The sequence below is a fragment of the Psammomys obesus genome, unplaced genomic scaffold (assembly GCF_907164565.1).
Source record: "Psammomys obesus unplaced genomic scaffold, mPsaObe1.curated_primary_1811, whole genome shotgun sequence".
In the NCBI taxonomy this organism is placed as follows: Eukaryota; Metazoa; Chordata; class Mammalia; order Rodentia; family Muridae; genus Psammomys; species Psammomys obesus.
In genome coordinates this window covers 21,930,469-21,948,212 of record NW_026596034.1, presented here as the reverse complement: position 1 = coordinate 21,948,212, position 17,744 = coordinate 21,930,469, and the positions used below count along the sequence as shown (strand labels likewise).

At 48.1% G+C, this 17,744-nt stretch overlaps 1 protein-coding gene across 1 annotated transcript in view; it reads left to right on the top strand.

Annotated features, from left to right (window-relative positions):
• Atp6v0d1 (ATPase H+ transporting V0 subunit d1) overlaps positions 1-17,744 on the top strand; it is a 44,404-nt gene that overhangs the window by 21,449 nt on the left and 5,211 nt on the right. The window contains exons 2-3 of the mRNA XM_055621083.1: positions 8,118-8,289; positions 16,749-16,927. Of these exons, the coding sequence (XP_055477058.1) occupies positions 8,118-8,289; positions 16,749-16,927 (351 nt within the window). The remainder of the gene's footprint in view (positions 1-8,117; positions 8,290-16,748; positions 16,928-17,744) is intronic.

Sequence of the window (17,744 nt, the reverse complement as noted above, 5' to 3'; positions counted from 1 at the left end):
ACACACACACACACACACACACACACACACACACACACACACACACACACTATTTTCTCTTCTTTGTCCAAGGATTGATGTTTTGAATGGTTTGGCAAAGTGGGTCTTTGGAGGGAACTAGAACTGTAGCATAAGGCAGCTGTTGGAGGAAGGGTATGTCTTCATTGGCCAGAGGAAGAGGCTGTTGACACTCTAGGGTGGTAAGGAGGAGCAGGTAGTATGTGGGGGAGGGAGAAAGCTGGCATTTGATAGAAAGTTGGAACACAGATCAGTTGGCATTACCCTGGGGGTTTTGGAGCATCTCAGATAGGCCATAGTGGAGTCTCAAAGGCTGAAGAGGATACTCAGTCTCTGCTGGGGCCTTAGGTAAACCCAGAGTTAATGATTCCCATGCAGAGTCTCCCACACTTGTGTTCCAGATGTGGCACTGTGACCCTGCAGATCCAGCCAGCCAGCGTACACATCTGCTTTAGAGCTGACATGAGCCTGAGAAACTCTCCTGAGCCTAAGTTTTGGGCACAGCATATTCACCCAGAAGTGTCAGGGTGGCACAGGCTCTCTGGCATCACCAGACTGGCCATCTGTCCACATCTGTCCATTCTGTGCTTTCTTATTTTGAACCTCTAGAAGGAATAGCATTGGAATGGGTCCTTGTTCCTTTGAAGCAGACTCCTCACCTGGACTCAACAGGCCAGTGGCTTAGCTGCCTTTGCAGGGTTGGCACATTAGGCTCTATGGAACATGTTCTAGCATCTGGTTTCATACAATTCCTGAAAACTCCTGAGCTCCCCAGGAGAGTGTCATTGAGTAACCTCTGGAAAAGCAGAAGTAAAGTCTCGGAACACACTGTCCTCTTACACTTCACTCTGGCCAGCTGGCCAGCAGGACCCCTCTGTGAACCATGAGGCCATGGGTTAGTGTAGAACTGGGCCACTCTGCTTAGTATGTTTTTCCCCTAAGGCATGTGGAACCAACCTCTTGGCATAGGCCATAACCCTCCTTTCTTGCCTGCCTAGGTCCTTGGAGAACTGCTGTAGGGGCCAGAGGGCTAGAGGGCCATGTGCTACCTGCCCCTGGGAACCAGCTGAATGGCCTGAAAGATCCCCTTCAGGGTTGGCAGGCCTGGGGAATGCTTTCAGGAAGAGGGTGGGAGCAGGGCTGCTTAAGCCTGGTTGAGTCACTGCCAAGCCAACACTTTATCTTACAGAGCAGAGAGCACTGCCCAGGTTGTTGTTGGTTGGGCATGCTGCTGTACTATTTAGGAGCCTGGGTTCAGTTAGTAGTGTCAGTAGAAGCCAAAGAAAGCCTTCCTACTGAAAGGTCATGACCAGAGGAGACTGGGGATTAGGGATAAGCAAGGGTTTTAGGGGAACATATGAAAGTTCTGAGGCTAGGCTGAAGCTGATACAGGCTTATAAGTTGAATAGCTGTGCCAGGTGAGTATTGAGCTGCGGTCTTCCCAGGTACCTTCAAAGAGCTCTCTTCTGGAGCTGATTTAACACACAACTCAAGATGGTAGAGGTGGCCCTGTGGAAGAGGTTTCTTGGCTGAGGGATGTGTCTTCCTTGTTCAGTCTTCCTGGCTTGGCCTGAGGAAACAGCTCGGTTTCCTCCACTTGAGAGGCTTCTTAATAAGGTCTTCTATGGACTTTCCTAGAGCATTTGCTGGAATGATAGGAAGGTGACTCTTGTCAGAATAGTAGCACTGGTAATTCAGAGTCCAGGCTAAAGCAGTGTAAGGGCAGAGGGTGTGAGACCTTGGGGAGAAACAGCTGTAGCTCCAGGGCTACACAGCCTTTTTAGTAAACATGATAGTGACATATTGGCATTGGAGAATGGACTTGGGAACTGAGAGCTGAGTTGTAGAGCAGGGAGCCCATGTGGCACTGAGAGATGGAGTTAGTGGCAGATAGTTGCCAGAACATGTGAGACAAGAACTTAGAAGGCATGGGAGGTCTGGGATGGTTCTGGGAGTGGGGTGTGGAGGAGCAAGTCCAAGGCTCTGAGCAGGACCAGGAACACTAGGAAACTAAATTAATCTGCTTCCTCTGAGCTAGGGTTTAGGTCACACCAAACCAGGACTTTCTGATAGCAGCAGCATCTTTCTGAACTTGAGAATCACTCTCTTAGGTGATTAGGTAAGTCTTTTACTGTGAGAGATCACAAACTGGCCAGACACTACTGGAGCTGGGCTGCTGATAGGATTTGGGGTAGACAGCTGGGCTTGTGGGAAGACCAGAGTTTTTCTCAGGGTCTGATGTAACTAGAATACAGCTCATACCTCAGTCAGGCATATCTGGTCCTCTCCAGTGTCACTGATGCTGTTAGGTTGCTGAGCCGAGGTCCTACAGCAGACGGAGCCCCTGTTGTCCTCCAGTGCCCTTGAGGGGCTGGGCCATGGCCAGTGGCCAAGTCTCCCACAAAGCATCTATAAGTTCCAGGCCTCTCCTGTGCTTGGATCCGACCCCAGGCACATCCCTTCTTCCATAGCCTTCAGAAATAATAGAAAGCTGAGGAGAGAGTATCCTAACCCAGCTTGTCCTAGCCCTGGCCAGGCCTGTCTGAAGGGCTTGGGGCTGCCAGCCACTGTGTCTGGGCGCCAGGTTTCTCCAGCAGGGTCAGAACTGGTTTGGAAGCCCTGTGTGGTCCCCTCGTGGGCGAGCTGAGGGATCAGCCTGACTGCCTCCCTCCAAGTTGCCTTTTTGGCTGGCAGGCTGTCCCTTTTCCCTGGGTCACAGGAAAATGTGGGTCTTAGCCAGAGAAAGCGGTCTGGAACAGCCCTTTGACATTGTCTCTGGGGGCTTTTAAAAATTAGTTTCCTGGTAAGGCAGACTCTTCCAGCCTTGGGCAGGATTCTCAGTAGAGTCTCCTGGGTTTGCTCTGATCTGACAAACTCCAGCAGAAACCACCCAGCCGCCTGCATTCCAGCAGTGCTCAGAGCCGTGGCTTCCCCAAATGCGGTGTCAGCAGAATGCAGCAGTGGAAGCACAGGGCTGTCTGCTCTGAGGCTGCTGTGAAGTTCCAGGGGTGGGGCTCTGCAGAGGAGAGCACCCCAGCTTTGTTTGTCCTGCTCAATCACAATTTCTAGCTTCTCTAATAATGATTGGTGTCAAAGTGCTGCTAGGGGGATTTGTCACTGAGTCATGATAGTGTGGACCTATGCCTGCTCTTGACAGGTGGGCATTGACAGGTGGGCAGCGAGTGTCCAGGTGGCCTGCAAGTCATTTTTTTTTTTTTTTTTTTTTTTTTTTTTTTGCTACTGGACAACTCTTCTGGCTTTAAAGGCAATTTAGGCAGCTGGTTCTATACCTGAAAAGACTGCGGACTATGGAAAAATGTGGTCAAGGAGGCTCAGAGGAGAACAAAAGAGAGTTGAGGTAGAGACAGAGTCAGGCCTGAGTGGTATCCTAACTTCTCTATGCTCTGACTGTGGGATTGTGAGCATCAGATTCTCCATCAGACTTTTTGTTGATAAGCCTATGAAATGGGCATAGCTAGAAGGTCCAGCACAAAGATTGTTTCTGGCATGGGAAGGAGACCATTGCATGACCTGTGTGTTTCCAGGTCTTCTGATGTAAAAACTCACCTGAGTACCAGGTGTTTGATGGAGAGTCACTGGTTGTTAAAGAGAAAGTGTTTGGCAGTGGGGAAGTTGCTGAGCTAGTCTTCCCAGAGAAAAGCTGTGTGATGTAAGGCAGAATCAGGGACAGAGGAAGTTTTATGCTGCTGGAGAGCTTCTCAGGATTCACAGTGGGGGGGGGACAGCTTGCCTAGGGAATCTCCCGGAGCATGTGCCAGGGCTCAGAAGGGTAGAGTGTGTAGAGGCCTGGATCCTCAGTGCTCTGGGCAAAAGGGAATTGAGCCCTACCTATCCTAGGAACGCCCTACCTATCCTAGGAACCAATGGGGCTACTGACAAGGAGGCACTCCAGTCAGAGAACTGAGTTTTGCCCTGAGGTCTTCCTGTGTCTTTGTTTTGGTCTCTAAGCCCAAACTGTGAGCTGAGAAGGAGGTCTTTTGGCCTGAAGAGAATTTTAGGCTGGCTGCTATGGCTCTATAGATAAATGGACAGTTTGGCCTGGGCTGTTGGTCTAAGCCAAAATAACAATTCTAGCTGCTGTCAGCTGTCAAGTTTCTTGTAGTAAAATTTTGGAGACTTGGTGGCCCTAGACCAGAACCTCTTGCTCATATTGGTCCCCCAGATCGCAGGAGTAGCATGGTTTTTTGTTTTTTGGTTTTCAGTTTTTTCGAGACAGGGTTTCTCTGGATAGCCCTATCTGTCCTGGAACTTACTCTGTAGACCAGGCTAGCCTTGATCTCATAGAGATCTACCTGCCTCTGCCTCCCAAGTGCCAGGATTAAAGGTGTGCGCCACCACCACCCAGCTGAAAACGTGTTTCCTGGTAGATACAAATATATTAATCAGGGCATGAATTATGAGTTTATTTTATTTTAGTTTATTTAAGAGGACAAATATATTAGGGTTTCAAAGAAAAACCCCAGGGCAAGCAAGTTGTAAATCTCAAGTAGCTGCCTGGAGGAGGAGAATGGAAAAGGAAAAATGGCCATGCCATATGAGTCAAACCATGTGGAAGTCAACCGTGTGGCAGCGTACAGCTCAATGGTGAGAGGTGGGTCATTAAAAGAGTGAAGTCCAAAATAGTAAGGAAAATAATGGTTAGATAAGATAGAAGAAAAAGAAAAGTTCTGTTTCTCAGAGTAATTCAGAAAAGCCAGCAGGCTTATGAAGCAGCATGGCTGTGTGTAATAAACACATAGATACAAGTGTTTTCAGATATAAATGTTGTCATGTCTGCCCCCCATCCTATTTCTATTTTTCTTTACTTTTTCAAGACAGGGTCTTATAGCCTAGGCTGGCCTTGAACAACTGATTCTCCTACTTCTGCCCCCAAATGCTGGTATTATAGGCATGTGCCATCATACCTGGTTTTGTACAGTGCTAGGGATTGTACCCCAGGACTTCATATATGCTAGGTAAGCCCTCTGCCATCTGAACTACAACCTCAGCTCCATGTTCTTCTGCCTAGTCTCAAAGTTATTACAATGTAGAGGTGGAAATGCATGCAATGTACTGTTATGACAGTATAGAATTAGAAATAGAAATAGACTTTTTTTTCCTGCAAAACCCAACTGAACATTTATTACTTGAATACTTTTTGTTACCCATGCCTTACTCTGAAAGTAGCCAGATTGGAAGAATAAGGAAGAACAGAACCTCTTAGCGGGGTGATTGCAGATGAAAGTGGCAGAGTTGGGGTGAAGGCAGTGGATCAAGAGGCTAAGGTCCACCCTGCTAGTGCCTACGAGCCACAGATGACAAATTCTGTTTACCACCAGTCCCCAGGCCTACAGGAAGGTACCCATTCCAGCACTCTTTACTCTGCCTCCATATTCTGCCACATGTGCTCTTTCATTTCCTTTTGTGCGCTTGACTGCAAATTGGGCATTGTTTTTTTGTTGCTGTTGCTCATTTGTTTTGAGGCAGGGTCTAGCTATGTCATCCTGACTGGCCTGGAACTGACTATGTAGAACTGGCTGATTTTGAACTCACAGAAATCCTCCTGCTTCTACCTCCTGCGTACTGGGATTAGAGGTGTGTGCCACAATGCCAAACGTTGTTGAGGTGTTTGAGACTAGGCAAAAGGCTTCTTGACGTGATAGAGTAAGAGGATGGGGCATCAGAAGGGTGCCTGAATTCCATGGAGTTACCCACTCCACCTTTCGTTCTCTCTGAACAGCTCAAGAACACCTGAGGAATCCTTGGTCTCATTCCCACCCAATGGATTTTTTTTCTCAGTCACTGGTCTTAGTGTTTCCATTGCTACCATAGTGACCCCCATATAGTAAACCAGGAGTAATTTTTGTGCCGTCTTCCCCCATCCTCTCCTTTCCTTTATTCTACAGTAATTTACAAAGCATAATAAATACACACCAGTTACTCCTCTGTTCTAGGCTCTAGAGTAACACAGTAGCTCGGAGTCTATCCTCACAGTTCCTGTGTCCTGCCCTCCATGGGATTAAATGCTACACAGAAAAATGACACAGGAGAAGGATTTGGTAAGCTGTCAGATTTCAGAAGAGGCTTTAGAAGAGAAGGGTGTTTAAGGAGTGATCTGAAGGAAGGGATGGAGTGAACTACATTTTATCCAGGCTACAGAACAGAGAAAGGACCCTGTCAGGAGGATATAGAGAGAGGAGAGAAGCAGGAGGTGATTGTGGGGCAACTCTGTGCAGCCCCTTTTCAGCAGATCCCTGCTTGAAGTTAAATAGGCATATGAAAGGGATTGAGGCAGGTGAGTGGTATAGTTGCTTTGTGTTTTCTTTTGTTTGTTTTTAAAGACAGGTTCTTTCTTGAAATCCCTGGCTGTCCTAGAGCTAGCTCTATAGATCAGGTTGTTCTCAAACTCAGAGATCCACCTGCCTCTGTCTCCCAAGTGCTGTAATTATAGGTGTGTGCCATCACTGCCTGGTCAGTTTCTTTGTCTTTTAAGAAAACCACTCTTAGCAGGCAAACACACTTGCCACCAAGCCCGACACCTGATTTCAATACCTGGAACTCATGTGGAAGGAGGGAACAAATATCTACAGGCGTCCTCTGCTCTTCATAGGCATAAGGTGACACTGCCTGTTGGGGAGCATGTGGTCACATGCACAATTACACCCACCCCACACACATATAAATGTAACTTTTTAAAAAGGATCAAAGCTGACGGTGGTGGTCAGTGCTTGTGATCTCAACACTAGCACGTAAAAGGCTGAGGCAAGAGGATTGAAAAGTTTGAGGCCAGCTTGGTCTACATAGTAAGTTCCAGACTAACCTGTGCTACATAACAAGATCCTGTTTCAAAGAGGCTGGGCATCGTGGCACAAGCTTTTAATCCTAGCACTTGAGAGGCAGAGGCAGGGATATCTCTATGAGTTCAAGACTAGCCAGGCTATATAGTGAGATCCTGCCTTAAAAAAACAAAAATAAACAAAATAAGGTAGTGGGTAAGACAGCTCAATTGACAAAGTACTTGTTTAACAAGCATTTACAACCTGAGTTCAGATCCCCAGGATCCATGTAAAGAGCTGGGTGTGGTGTCATGTGCTTTTATACCAGCAATGGAGAGATGGGAGGCAAGATGGGGATCTCTGTAGGCTCACTTGGGCAGCTAGTATAGCCTAAATTGGTCAGGTTCCAGGCCATTGAGCAACCCTGTCTAAGACAAAAGGAAGAGCCTGAACAATGGCATCCAAGATTTTTCCTCTGACCTCTGCAACCATGAACACCCATACATGTACACACACACATTTAAAAGAGTAAAATAGTAAAACAGAGCTGGGAATATACTGCAGTGGTATAATACTTGCCTACCATGTATGAAGCCCTAAGTTCAGTTCCTAGCTCTGCAAAAATAATATAATCACTGGCTACTGTGTGAGGAATGGACTAGGGGCAAGGACGAGTTGTATTTTATTATGTGTATCTCTAAAAGCTCAAGAGAGTTCTTAGTATTACCCTGTCTGCCTCTGGCAACTGCTAAGGGGAGCCCATTCCCATTCATACCTCCCTCAGGCCTCTTTTCACTTTTCCCTCATGCTTCCTACTCCCAACCCTTTCTGCAGCCCAGCCTAGCATGGCCTCTGTTCAACCATATTTTTATGCTCTTTCTTTCCTCTACCCCCAATAGCTTTAGGTATTTCTTTTTTTAGTGTGCCTCATGTCTGACTATTTTGTCCCTCCAAGTCTAGTACACTGGAGAGCAGAGCCCATGGTATATTCTGTTCTAAGTCAGAGTCTCAAAGGCTACAGATTGTAAATGCCATCTTGTGTTGAGGTTTCCTAGCCTCATCATCTCGGTGTACAATTATTCTACGTATGTTTGTACTCTGGGGCCCAGCATGTTAACTTCTGTCCTAGAGTCTGGTGCATCTGGACCTTTGCCTGGTTACTTTGTAAATTGGCACTGAGCCAGTATGGAGATGGAAGTCAGGGTAGCAGCAGGATACAATTTCATGGGAGGAGCTGGGCTCAGAATTGGGTATGGATGGAAACTTGGGGCAATGGGTAAGGTTCAGAAAGCCTAGCTTTTACCATCTACCCTTGGGTTTCAGACTTGAAGCTGCATCTGCAGAGTACTGATTATGGCAACTTCCTGGCCAATGAAGCATCACCTCTGACGGTGTCAGTCATCGATGACAAGCTCAAGGAGAAGATGGTAGTAGAATTCCGCCACATGAGAAACCATGCTTATGAGCCGCTTGCCAGCTTCCTGGACTTCATTACGTGAGTGAAGCCATAGTGCTGGGCAAGGTAGATCTATCCTTGCAGAAGTTGGCACCAGAATGGCGTAGACCAGCAGCTATTGTGCCCTCTGTCAACTGACCAGATGGCAGCTGTGTCAGGCCAGCTGTTGTTAAAGAATGTCTTTAAAGTATTCTCAAGTGGTAACTAGATTGTTGCTCAACAACCCTGAACTCCAAGTCACAACATCTAAAGTGGTGTTACCAGTCTCTTTTCCTATCCTTTCATTGTTGTGGAGGTGGTAAAGTTGCAAAAGCTGGGAAAATTGAAGCTCCCCTGTTCACTTTTTCTACAGCACCTCTGTCAAACACTACTAGGTTCCCCCCCACTCCAATCATGCTAGAGTCAAAGGTCCAGGTGTAGACAGAACTCAGGAGATCCTGGATGGGCCCTGCAGTCCTCCTGCCCTACCTAGGATGAAGCCTGTTCTCTATCTGCTCTGACAGGTGAGAAAGACTGGGAATGAGTTTGAGTTGGGGGAGACTGAGTGCCTTGTTGTCCTTCACAGTGGCTAAGGTGGCTAGGTTGTTTATTAATAACCCTTGGATGCACCAGGCTTGCCCATTGTGTAGTCTTTGGGTAGAGCTCTTAGAGAAGCTAAGCAGAGAAGACCTTGGATTTGAGGGCTAGAAGAGGCTACTTCATCTAGTCCTATATGCCTGGGACCCTAAAAGGTAAAGACGTTGCCCCTGAAGGAATGACCTAGGAGTCATGAGTCAGGGCCTGGCAGAGAAAGACTGGCTCCAGCCCAGATGGCTGCCTCATGTAAGTGGTGAGCAGAAGTCTGATCACTGGCCAGCATCTTGAGTGTACTGTACAAGAGATATTGTTAGGAGAAGTATCCTCGCCTTCTTCTGAGGGTCTTGTTTTCCCGTTCCCTACCCTCTTGTTGGGACTAGACACAGTACTCCACCTGTCTCTTCAGAGACAGGGTTGTATGCTGGCTAGCTAACCTATCTCCCCCTCTCAGCCAAGAACAGCCAGCTGCACAGAATTCATCTACTCAAATGGGGTATTTAGGCAGAGGGCTCCATCTTCAAGTAAAGGTAATAGTCTGGGACACCTGAAAAGTACAGAAAACTATAAGCTGGAAAACAAGCCTTTTTCTGGCTGTAGACCTCTTTGCCAATATGGACCTAGTGAGACAGGGCAGATGGGGTGTATCATGTGCTGCAACTTTGTGTGTGTGTGTCATACATCATTCTACCATCTGTCACCTAACTCTTAGCCTGGGCCTGTGTATCCCCTACCCCACAGCAAGAGCCGAGAACATACCAGGAAACAGAATTTATTGCCAGAGCTCAACTTCAGCTTATTTGCACAAGGCTCCTTCAGCTTCCTGGTGAATGTTCTGGTCTTGCCAGCTAGGCTGACTAGAGGAAGCTTGACCCCATACCAGTGGTCAGAGAGTAGATGTTATCCATCTTGCTGCCAACTTGCCCACCTGCCTGTGCATCTACCCTGGCCTGTTTTGGTGTCACCCTGCCAGGCTGTGAAACTGGAGAGGGCTCTGAGCATGACTGAGACAGAGCAGCCGCCAGCTCTTTGCTGGAGGTTGGCTCTGAGCACCAAGTGTGCTTAAAGTGGCCAAGTGCTATCCTGTGGCAAGCTGTTTGAATCCAGCATTTCCCTGCCTCTTCCATTCATGGGTGATTGTGGCTTATAGCCTTCCCCTCTACCCCCACTCAAGAACAGCTCAACAGCCACATGTTGGCCAGTCTGAGTTGTGGCTGCTTGTCCTTGACCCCTTCATCTCCAGTGCCTGCTTCCCTACTCTCCTCATCAGCCACCCCTCACTGATGACTGCTGTGTCACCACTGGGAACTACTCCACTCCTGAAGTAGTAGAGTCAGCAGTCATCCTCCACCCATGGCCTTCAGGCTCTCCAGCTCACTTTTAGTCCCTTGCAGGACATGGTGGGTTCTGGATTCAACAGGACACCAGGTCTCCTTTCCTTCCCTGCTATCCCTTCTGTCTTCATTTCCCTACCTCCCTAGCTGAAGTTTTTTTGTCTATCATTGAGCTCTCTTTTGCCAACATCTGTAACTCTCTTGGCTACCCGATTCATGGTCCCACCCGCCTGGCAGGCCCCCAGCCCTGGAGGAACCCCAGAGCCTCCAGCCTGGAGCTGTCCTCCCTCCACCTCCACTGCTGGGAACAAAGCTGAAGAAGTCAGCTATTGGCAGGATGTGTGTGGGGGGTGTCATCCCTACTAACAGACATACATGCTCACCTACTCAGCTAGCCTCAGCTTGTTTCTGCCCAGCAACTTCTTGCTGTCCCTGCTCAGCACCCTGCAGCTCCCATTAAGAGTAGGATGACCCCTCCCCATCCTCAACATCATTCCTCCCCTTCCCCCAGCCTCTTCGGCAGATGGCCCACCCATTCCTCTACAAAGTCACCAGAAGCTAGTACACCTTCTAACACTGAACTGCACCCTGCTCCCAGAGTCTATTCCATTGTCCTTTCCCTGGAATTCTTCTACCAGCATTCTGAGTCCCCTCAGCCTTCACCTGACCTTGAGTGGCCATTTTCCTCTTTACTTCTATGTTGCCGCCTTCTCTTTCAGGTCTCTCCCACGTGCTTCTAGAAACATACCTGAATCTCTAGCATCATTAACTATCCTTAAAAACTCATTTCATGGGGCCTATATTTTCACATTCCTCATTTTTTTTCTCTCACCTCCCTTATCTCTCAAGCCTGCAGTCATTTCCCAGAAATTTTGCCACTCCACAAAGCTCTTGCTATGGTCACTCTTAACCTTCATGTGGCCAAGCTCTCCAGGATTGGACACTTGTAATGTCCAGCCCTCAGCAGTTTCTTTTCTCATGATATCTGACTAATTTAACTCCTTTTTCCTTAGCTGCTTTTTCTCTTCCAATGCCCTAGTTGATAATTCAAGTGTAAATAGAATTTTGGAAAGAGATGAATGAAGCTTTCCTTTGGACCCTATGCTGGGGGTGGGGTGGGGCTCCCTCAGGCTGGGGACTCATGACTGCTTTCCATAAAGAATAGCTATTTGGCTGAGGAGAAAGGTGTTTGAGGGAATAACTAGGGGTGGGAATCTAGGCTGAAAGGCTTTGGGTGAGTCTAGAGCCAGTGCCAGGTGGGAGCTAAATGGATACAGAGGGATGGTGGTGCTGAGAGAATACAGTGACAGGAGAGGTGGTTGCCTGGCATCAAGCAGAGGCAAAGTGAAGTAGACTGTTAGTATATGGTCTTAAAGTGACCTAGCTCAACTTTAAAGTGTTAACACATTTAATGTGCCATTAGGGGCTCTTGCCAGGCCTAGCCATTAACTTGCTGTGTGAGTTGATGTAGAGCCTGTATTCAGGGCTTTTTAGCCTTGAAGAAGACCTTTATCTGGCCTATTCCGTGATGTTTTCCCACAGGAGAGTTAGTCCTGGAATAGAAGTTGGGAAAGTTGTTTGTAGGAGGGTAAGCTTGGTCTCTGGGACATCTTCAGATAGCCCCTAAACACCATTGTTTTTAAATGAGTGAGCCTCTAGCAGGGAACATCCCCAGTGTATAACACCTGCCTGTAGCCTTCATGCCCACTGGCAGAAACTGTGTGGTTAACTTTTGCCATCTGGGAGAATTGCCATCAGCTGAAGTGGACACCTGGAAGGAAGCTTTGTCCCAGGACAATAGCCTCAAGTGTCCAGTGGGTCCCCCAAAGCATCTCTTACCCTCTTCAGTACATGTCACACCCACCTTGGCCCTTCTTGGTCATAGAGCAGTTATCAGGTTTCCCCAGGCCTTCCTATCCTGACTGTTCCCAATAAGCTGAGTTTGTGGGTAACCTACAGGTATCTGCAGATGGAGACTCTAGGGCTCCATCTGTGGGTTCTGTTACCTTGTTGCTCCTTAGCATGGAAAGGGAACCAGCACTGTCCCCTTTTCTTCTGGCTTAGAGAAAAGTACTACCGTGAGGGACCCTTCAGAGCCCCAGAGGCTCAAATAAAATGAAATAACCCAACTGGACCTTGGAGAAGGGTCATAATTTTAATGAGGAGATGGTCAGAGCCCTACTAACTCCTCTGTGGACCACATCTCATTCATTCTGGTTGCGAAGGGGAACTTGAGGCTTACGAGGTGATATGCTGAGGCCATAGCAGAAACTCCTGTTCATTTGCAGCCTTGGGTGAGCCTCTTCAAGACCTAGATATAACCAAATACCGACACTGTCACTAGCAACAAATGAGGACCCTTGGTGGGGACTAGTTGGCAGAAGTACCTGGTTACACACAATTTCCCAGTCCAAGTGCAAAAAAGCCATGTTGCTCCAGTAGGTGGCACCAAAGGGCACAGTGGAGGGACAGGGTCGGCTAGGGATTTTAAAAGCTTCTTGAAGGAAGTAACTTCTTAAACTGCGGCCCCAGACTTCTCCCAGCCCAAGCTATTTGGAGGCCCTGGGCAAGGGAGGGCCTCAGGGCAGGAGATTGTAGGCTGCCCTACCCCCCACTCCAAAAGGGCCTCTTTGGCCTGGTGGGCAGCGGGCCATCCACTCCCCAGCTGTCTTCCTCTGGAGGGAGATGCTGACCAGCTGGAACTTCATTCTCTCTTTTGAGGCCAAATGAGGGGAGACATGGCAGAGCAGCTTTCTGGGGGCAGGGAGGCAACTGCTGAAGTGCCAGGCAGAGAGGAGGAAGGTTTCTTGCTCACTGAAAGTAGGAAAGCATATGGCTGGATCTTATCATCTCTGTCAGGCCTGTCCTGCCTTCCATCTCCCAGGAAAGAAGATTCTGAGCCTTGCTGTGCAGGCAAGAGCCTCCACTGAAGCAAGTTTACAGTTGGCCCAAGAGGAGGGAAGTGCTCAGCCTGGCACAGGATTGAGGCTGGCCTGGCCTGAGTAGGAGGAAGAATTAGAAGGGGCTGAGTGCCGTGATTGTGAGTAGCCCTAACTTGGCCCAGCATTTTCCTTCCTACTCAACCAACAAAGAGAGATTTGGGGAAGATAGAAGGGAGGGAAGAGCTACTACTGGCTTCTATAAACATTGTCGGAACTGAAACAAGAACCACAGCTGGCCTCTTCCACTCACTAGAGGGACAGTAGTGAAGTCAGGTGGCAGCATCTCCCTATAGGGTTTTCTTCTGAGGCTGGGCCAGGACTCCCACAAGTACTCAGACACCTTTGGTGTCTTATTCCAGCCTTGCCCCTAGCCTAAACACATAAAAGAGACCCTGGGTTGTGAATACAGGAGGGAATTTTTAAGTTTAGAATAAAGAAGTTGGGTTGTGGGATCACTGAGAAGACAGATGAGGAGTTTAGAACTAGAACATAAGATGCTTAGCCATAGGTGTGTGTATGCACAGTGGCTGTGTGGTCAGTGCCCTCTGCCCTATAGGACCTGGTAGTAGCACATTCTGAGTTTTATCTGCTGTGACACTAAGCCACATGGGATCACTTAAATAATGTAAGTTTAAGAGATGTGCTGTTCTCTCACCCTTGGAGAGATGGCTCAGTGGTTAAGAGCAGTGACTGTTTTCCCAAAGGTCCCAGGTTCAACTCTCAGCACCCTCGTGGAAGCTTACAGCCGTCTAACTCCAGTTCCAGGGAATCTGACACCCTCACACCAATGCACATAAAATAAATAAAATAAAATAAATAATAAAAAAGGTTTTTAAAAGTACATTTTAAACAAAAGAGGGGGGGTGCTGTTCTTCAGTGTATCAAAGGGTCAAGAGGAAAAGGGCATCCTTAATCTCAGGGGTGAGACTTTGTGTCTGCCTCTGGGAATGCATTGGTTTCAGTGGGGCTGGACTGGGCGCAGTGATGAAGGACGGAATGTGTGTCCTGGTATATACGAGATGCAGAAGACATGAGAAGCAGGAGATATATGTTGAGTGGAGGAGATACAGGTTAAGATCAAAGCACAAAGCTCTGGTGGGCGTTCTCTCTTTCTCTCTCTTTCTCTCTCTTTCTTTCTCTCTCTCTCTGCTATCCCCCTACTCTGCCAGTTCTATGAGGTCAGGAACAGGAGGCTGGCCATGTGGGCCTCTTGGCTTGCAATTGCAAATGGACCTTGCATGAGACCCTTGGCCTTTTTTTTGGGGGGGGGGGTTTGCTGTCTTTTCTCAGTGTATATCCTATAATGACCCAGCCAGTTTGGGTATGGAAACAGGTCAGATGCCTAGCTCCAGGCCCAGGAGACCAGAGATTGTAATGAGATTGAACTGGGTGGGAGCTGGCAGGGTCTTCAGCAAGCACAAGGAATATGTACAGGTTAGGCTGAGGCAGGACCCCAGGGTTACTTTCCTGCACCTTCTCTGAGGGCCTTATAGAAGTATTCCAGTGGCTGGCACTCTTGGCCACCACTTCTCCCCTTTATCCCCTTGATACTGGACACCACCACCTACCAAGGCCTTCCCTGAACAGTCTCAGCCCAAAGTACTCAAGATTTGTCACAGGGATAGACCTTAGCTCTAGCCCCCAGAAACAGAACAAGATCTATGTCTGGGGCCCAATTCACAGTAGCCTTCGTTTTTTTTTTTTTTTTTAACCCTCTGTTCTTGGGGGCTGGAGAGATGGCTTTGAGGTTAAGAGCACTAGCTGCCTTTCCAAAGGTCCCGAGTTCAATTCCCTGTAACCACATGGTGGCTCACAACCATCTAAATGAGATCTGGTGCCCTCTTCTGGCCTGCAGGTGTACATGTAGGCAGAACACTGGATACACACTAAATAAATAAATAATCTATAAATTTATAAATAAATAAATCTTTTAAAAAATTAAAAAAACCTCTGTCCTTTCTCTATTCAGAATTTTTTCTTTTTATTTATTTATTTATCTATTTATTTATTCATTCATTCATTCATTCATTTACCCACTTATTTGTTTGTTTATTTAATCACTTTACAGCTTGTTCCCAGCCCCTCCCTCCTCTCCTCCCAGTCCCACCTCATACTCCCCTTTTCTCCTTCCTCCCCTCTTCTCAGAGAGGGGGAGGCCCCCAAGGACTACCAACCCACCCTGGCACCTCAAGTTGCAGCAGGAATAAGTGCATCCTCTTCCACTGAGGCCAGACAAGGCAGACAGCCAGGGGAAAGGGATTCAGAAGCATCGAAAAGAATCAGAGACAGCCCCTACTTCCATTGTTAGGGGACCTACATGATGACCAAGTTGCAGATCTGAGTGGCCTCCATCTTTAATCCTTACTCTTTTATGACTCGGCCTGGCCTTTAAAAACATTCCCCTGAGGCCTAATCTAGCTCCTTTCTACCCTTAGTTTACTACTTATAACAGGATGGGTAACAGTTGGGGCTGCTGCTGCTGCAGCCTGACTGTAGCTGGGATCCTCTCCCCTTCTTTACCCTGTCCCTCATCCATCATAGGTAAGTACACATAACTCTGCCCCAGCTCCTCTGCGGCTGTTTTTTAGTTGGAGACAATTGTCTTGGTTGTCCTTTGCCGCCAAGTCTTGACTAGGCAGCCCCACCCTTCCCAGCTCCACAGCCCCCTCTGCTGTCCACAGTTGGACATAGCAGTCTTCTTGCAGGGTAAGCTTAAGAGACCTTAAACCTATAACTAACTTGAATCAGACCAGCCTCTGGGTCTCATTCAGGCAACTCCTGAGTAGTTGCCGGAACTGGCATCTGACTCTAAGAAGTAGTATATTTTTCTGTCTTTAAAGTGGGGCTGTGCAGTGTGCCTGACCCGGTCCTTCATTCTACATGGGACCTTCACAACTCTTCTCTGGCCCTTCTTGGAGAGGCCTTTCCCCAGATTGTTCCTTAGTCTTTGCTCTCTTCCTCCTCTGCATCCCCAACTCCCAGTGAGCTAGAGTAGCCATAAGTATACTGTGGTGTCCTATTTTCATCCCACTATAGTTCCCTAGTGTTTGAGGTGAAGTTGGAACCTTCTGCGTGGTCTGAGCTCAGTCTCCAGGCAGCCTTCTGCCGACAGCACTGCCTTGCCTGCAACTGTGCCCTCCCTTTACCAGCCTTGATGATACTCAATTACTCAAATCCAGTCTCACTTAGTGTGTGCCTTCAGGCCTTTGAATACTGTTCTCTCTTTCTAGAACACACTTTCATCTCCAAGTCCTTTTATCTGTCAAGCTCCTGACCACACCTGCCCCTGGGATGGGTTGTGTGTGCCTCATGTGCCTATGGTTCCTGGGTACTGTTGGAACACTGTTCACACCATAGGGGAGTTACTTGTGTTTCAGTCATTTATGGGGCATGAATCCCCCATGCTGTCAAAGGAGAGGCTATATTAAGCCTGTGTTTCTGTTACTAGCGGTGGTGGGTAATGGTGTTGGTGGTGACAGACACCTGTGTGGGGAAGAATAGTGCCTCTGGAGCCTATCTACAGAATCCATGAGCTAGCACTTAATCTTAGGAGGTGCTGACCTAGTGTGTTCTGTGGGTGAGAGTGTTGGGCCAGGCCTCCCAAGCCCTCTATCCCTAACAGTCTGCCCTGTTGTTGTCTGCTTCTCAGGTATAGCTACATGATTGACAACGTGATCCTGCTTATCACAGGCACTTTGCACCAGCGTTCAATTGCTGAACTTGTGCCCAAGTGCCACCCACTAGGCAGCTTTGAGCAGATGGAGGCTGTGAACATCGCACAGACACCTGCAGAGCTCTACAATGCCATTCTGGTGGACACGCCCCTGGGTGAGCCACTGTGGGGGAAACAGCAGCGGGACAGTGGTCTTAGCATCAGAGCTTCAGTGTGGGTTTGTGCATTGTGAGAGGTGGGCGACCCTGAAGCAGAAGGCGATACCTGCTGCCACTGCCTTGCCCTTCGCTCAGCTTCCGATTCTCAGTAGTTCCCACTCCACTTCTTCACCTTTCTCAGGGCTTTTTCTAGGCCAGACAGGCAACCCAAAGGGCAGACTTAGACTGTCTAACTTTGGAGATAGTCTAGTTTTTCAGAATTCAGAGGAGGGCTGAATGAACTAATGGAGAAGAGCAAGAGGCTTGTGTTCCTTAAAGTCCTAAGAGGTCTGGCAGATGTGGCCCTAATCAGGGCCACAAAGGTGGCTTCTTATAAGGCAGAAAAGAAAAGCAAACAGCTTCATTTGACTCCACAGGTCCCAGGGTTCAGGTCAGACAGTGTCCAGCAGGATGCAGGGTCCATGTCAGAGGCCAAGGAAGGGAGGGGAGTCAGGATAGCTTCCTGTTAGCCCCACCTCACTAGTGCTGGCTCCTGTCTGCATAAAATGCTGGAGAGAAGGCATGAGGATCATAACTAGCTAGGTATCCTTATAGTCGTAAACCCTGAGGAACTATTCTAGGAAGCTACCAGAGCTGAATCAGAAGGTACTAAGCTGAGAAGCACCAGCCATATCTACTCACCTAGTTTGCTTTTGATTCTCCCAGTAACTCTGATCTAGTTCTGGGATGTTTGTGGCTTCTGCAGTTTTTTCATCTTTAAAGGAGAGATATCAGGTAAGTCTTCAGGTCCTCATTGGGATCCTGCTCTGACCTC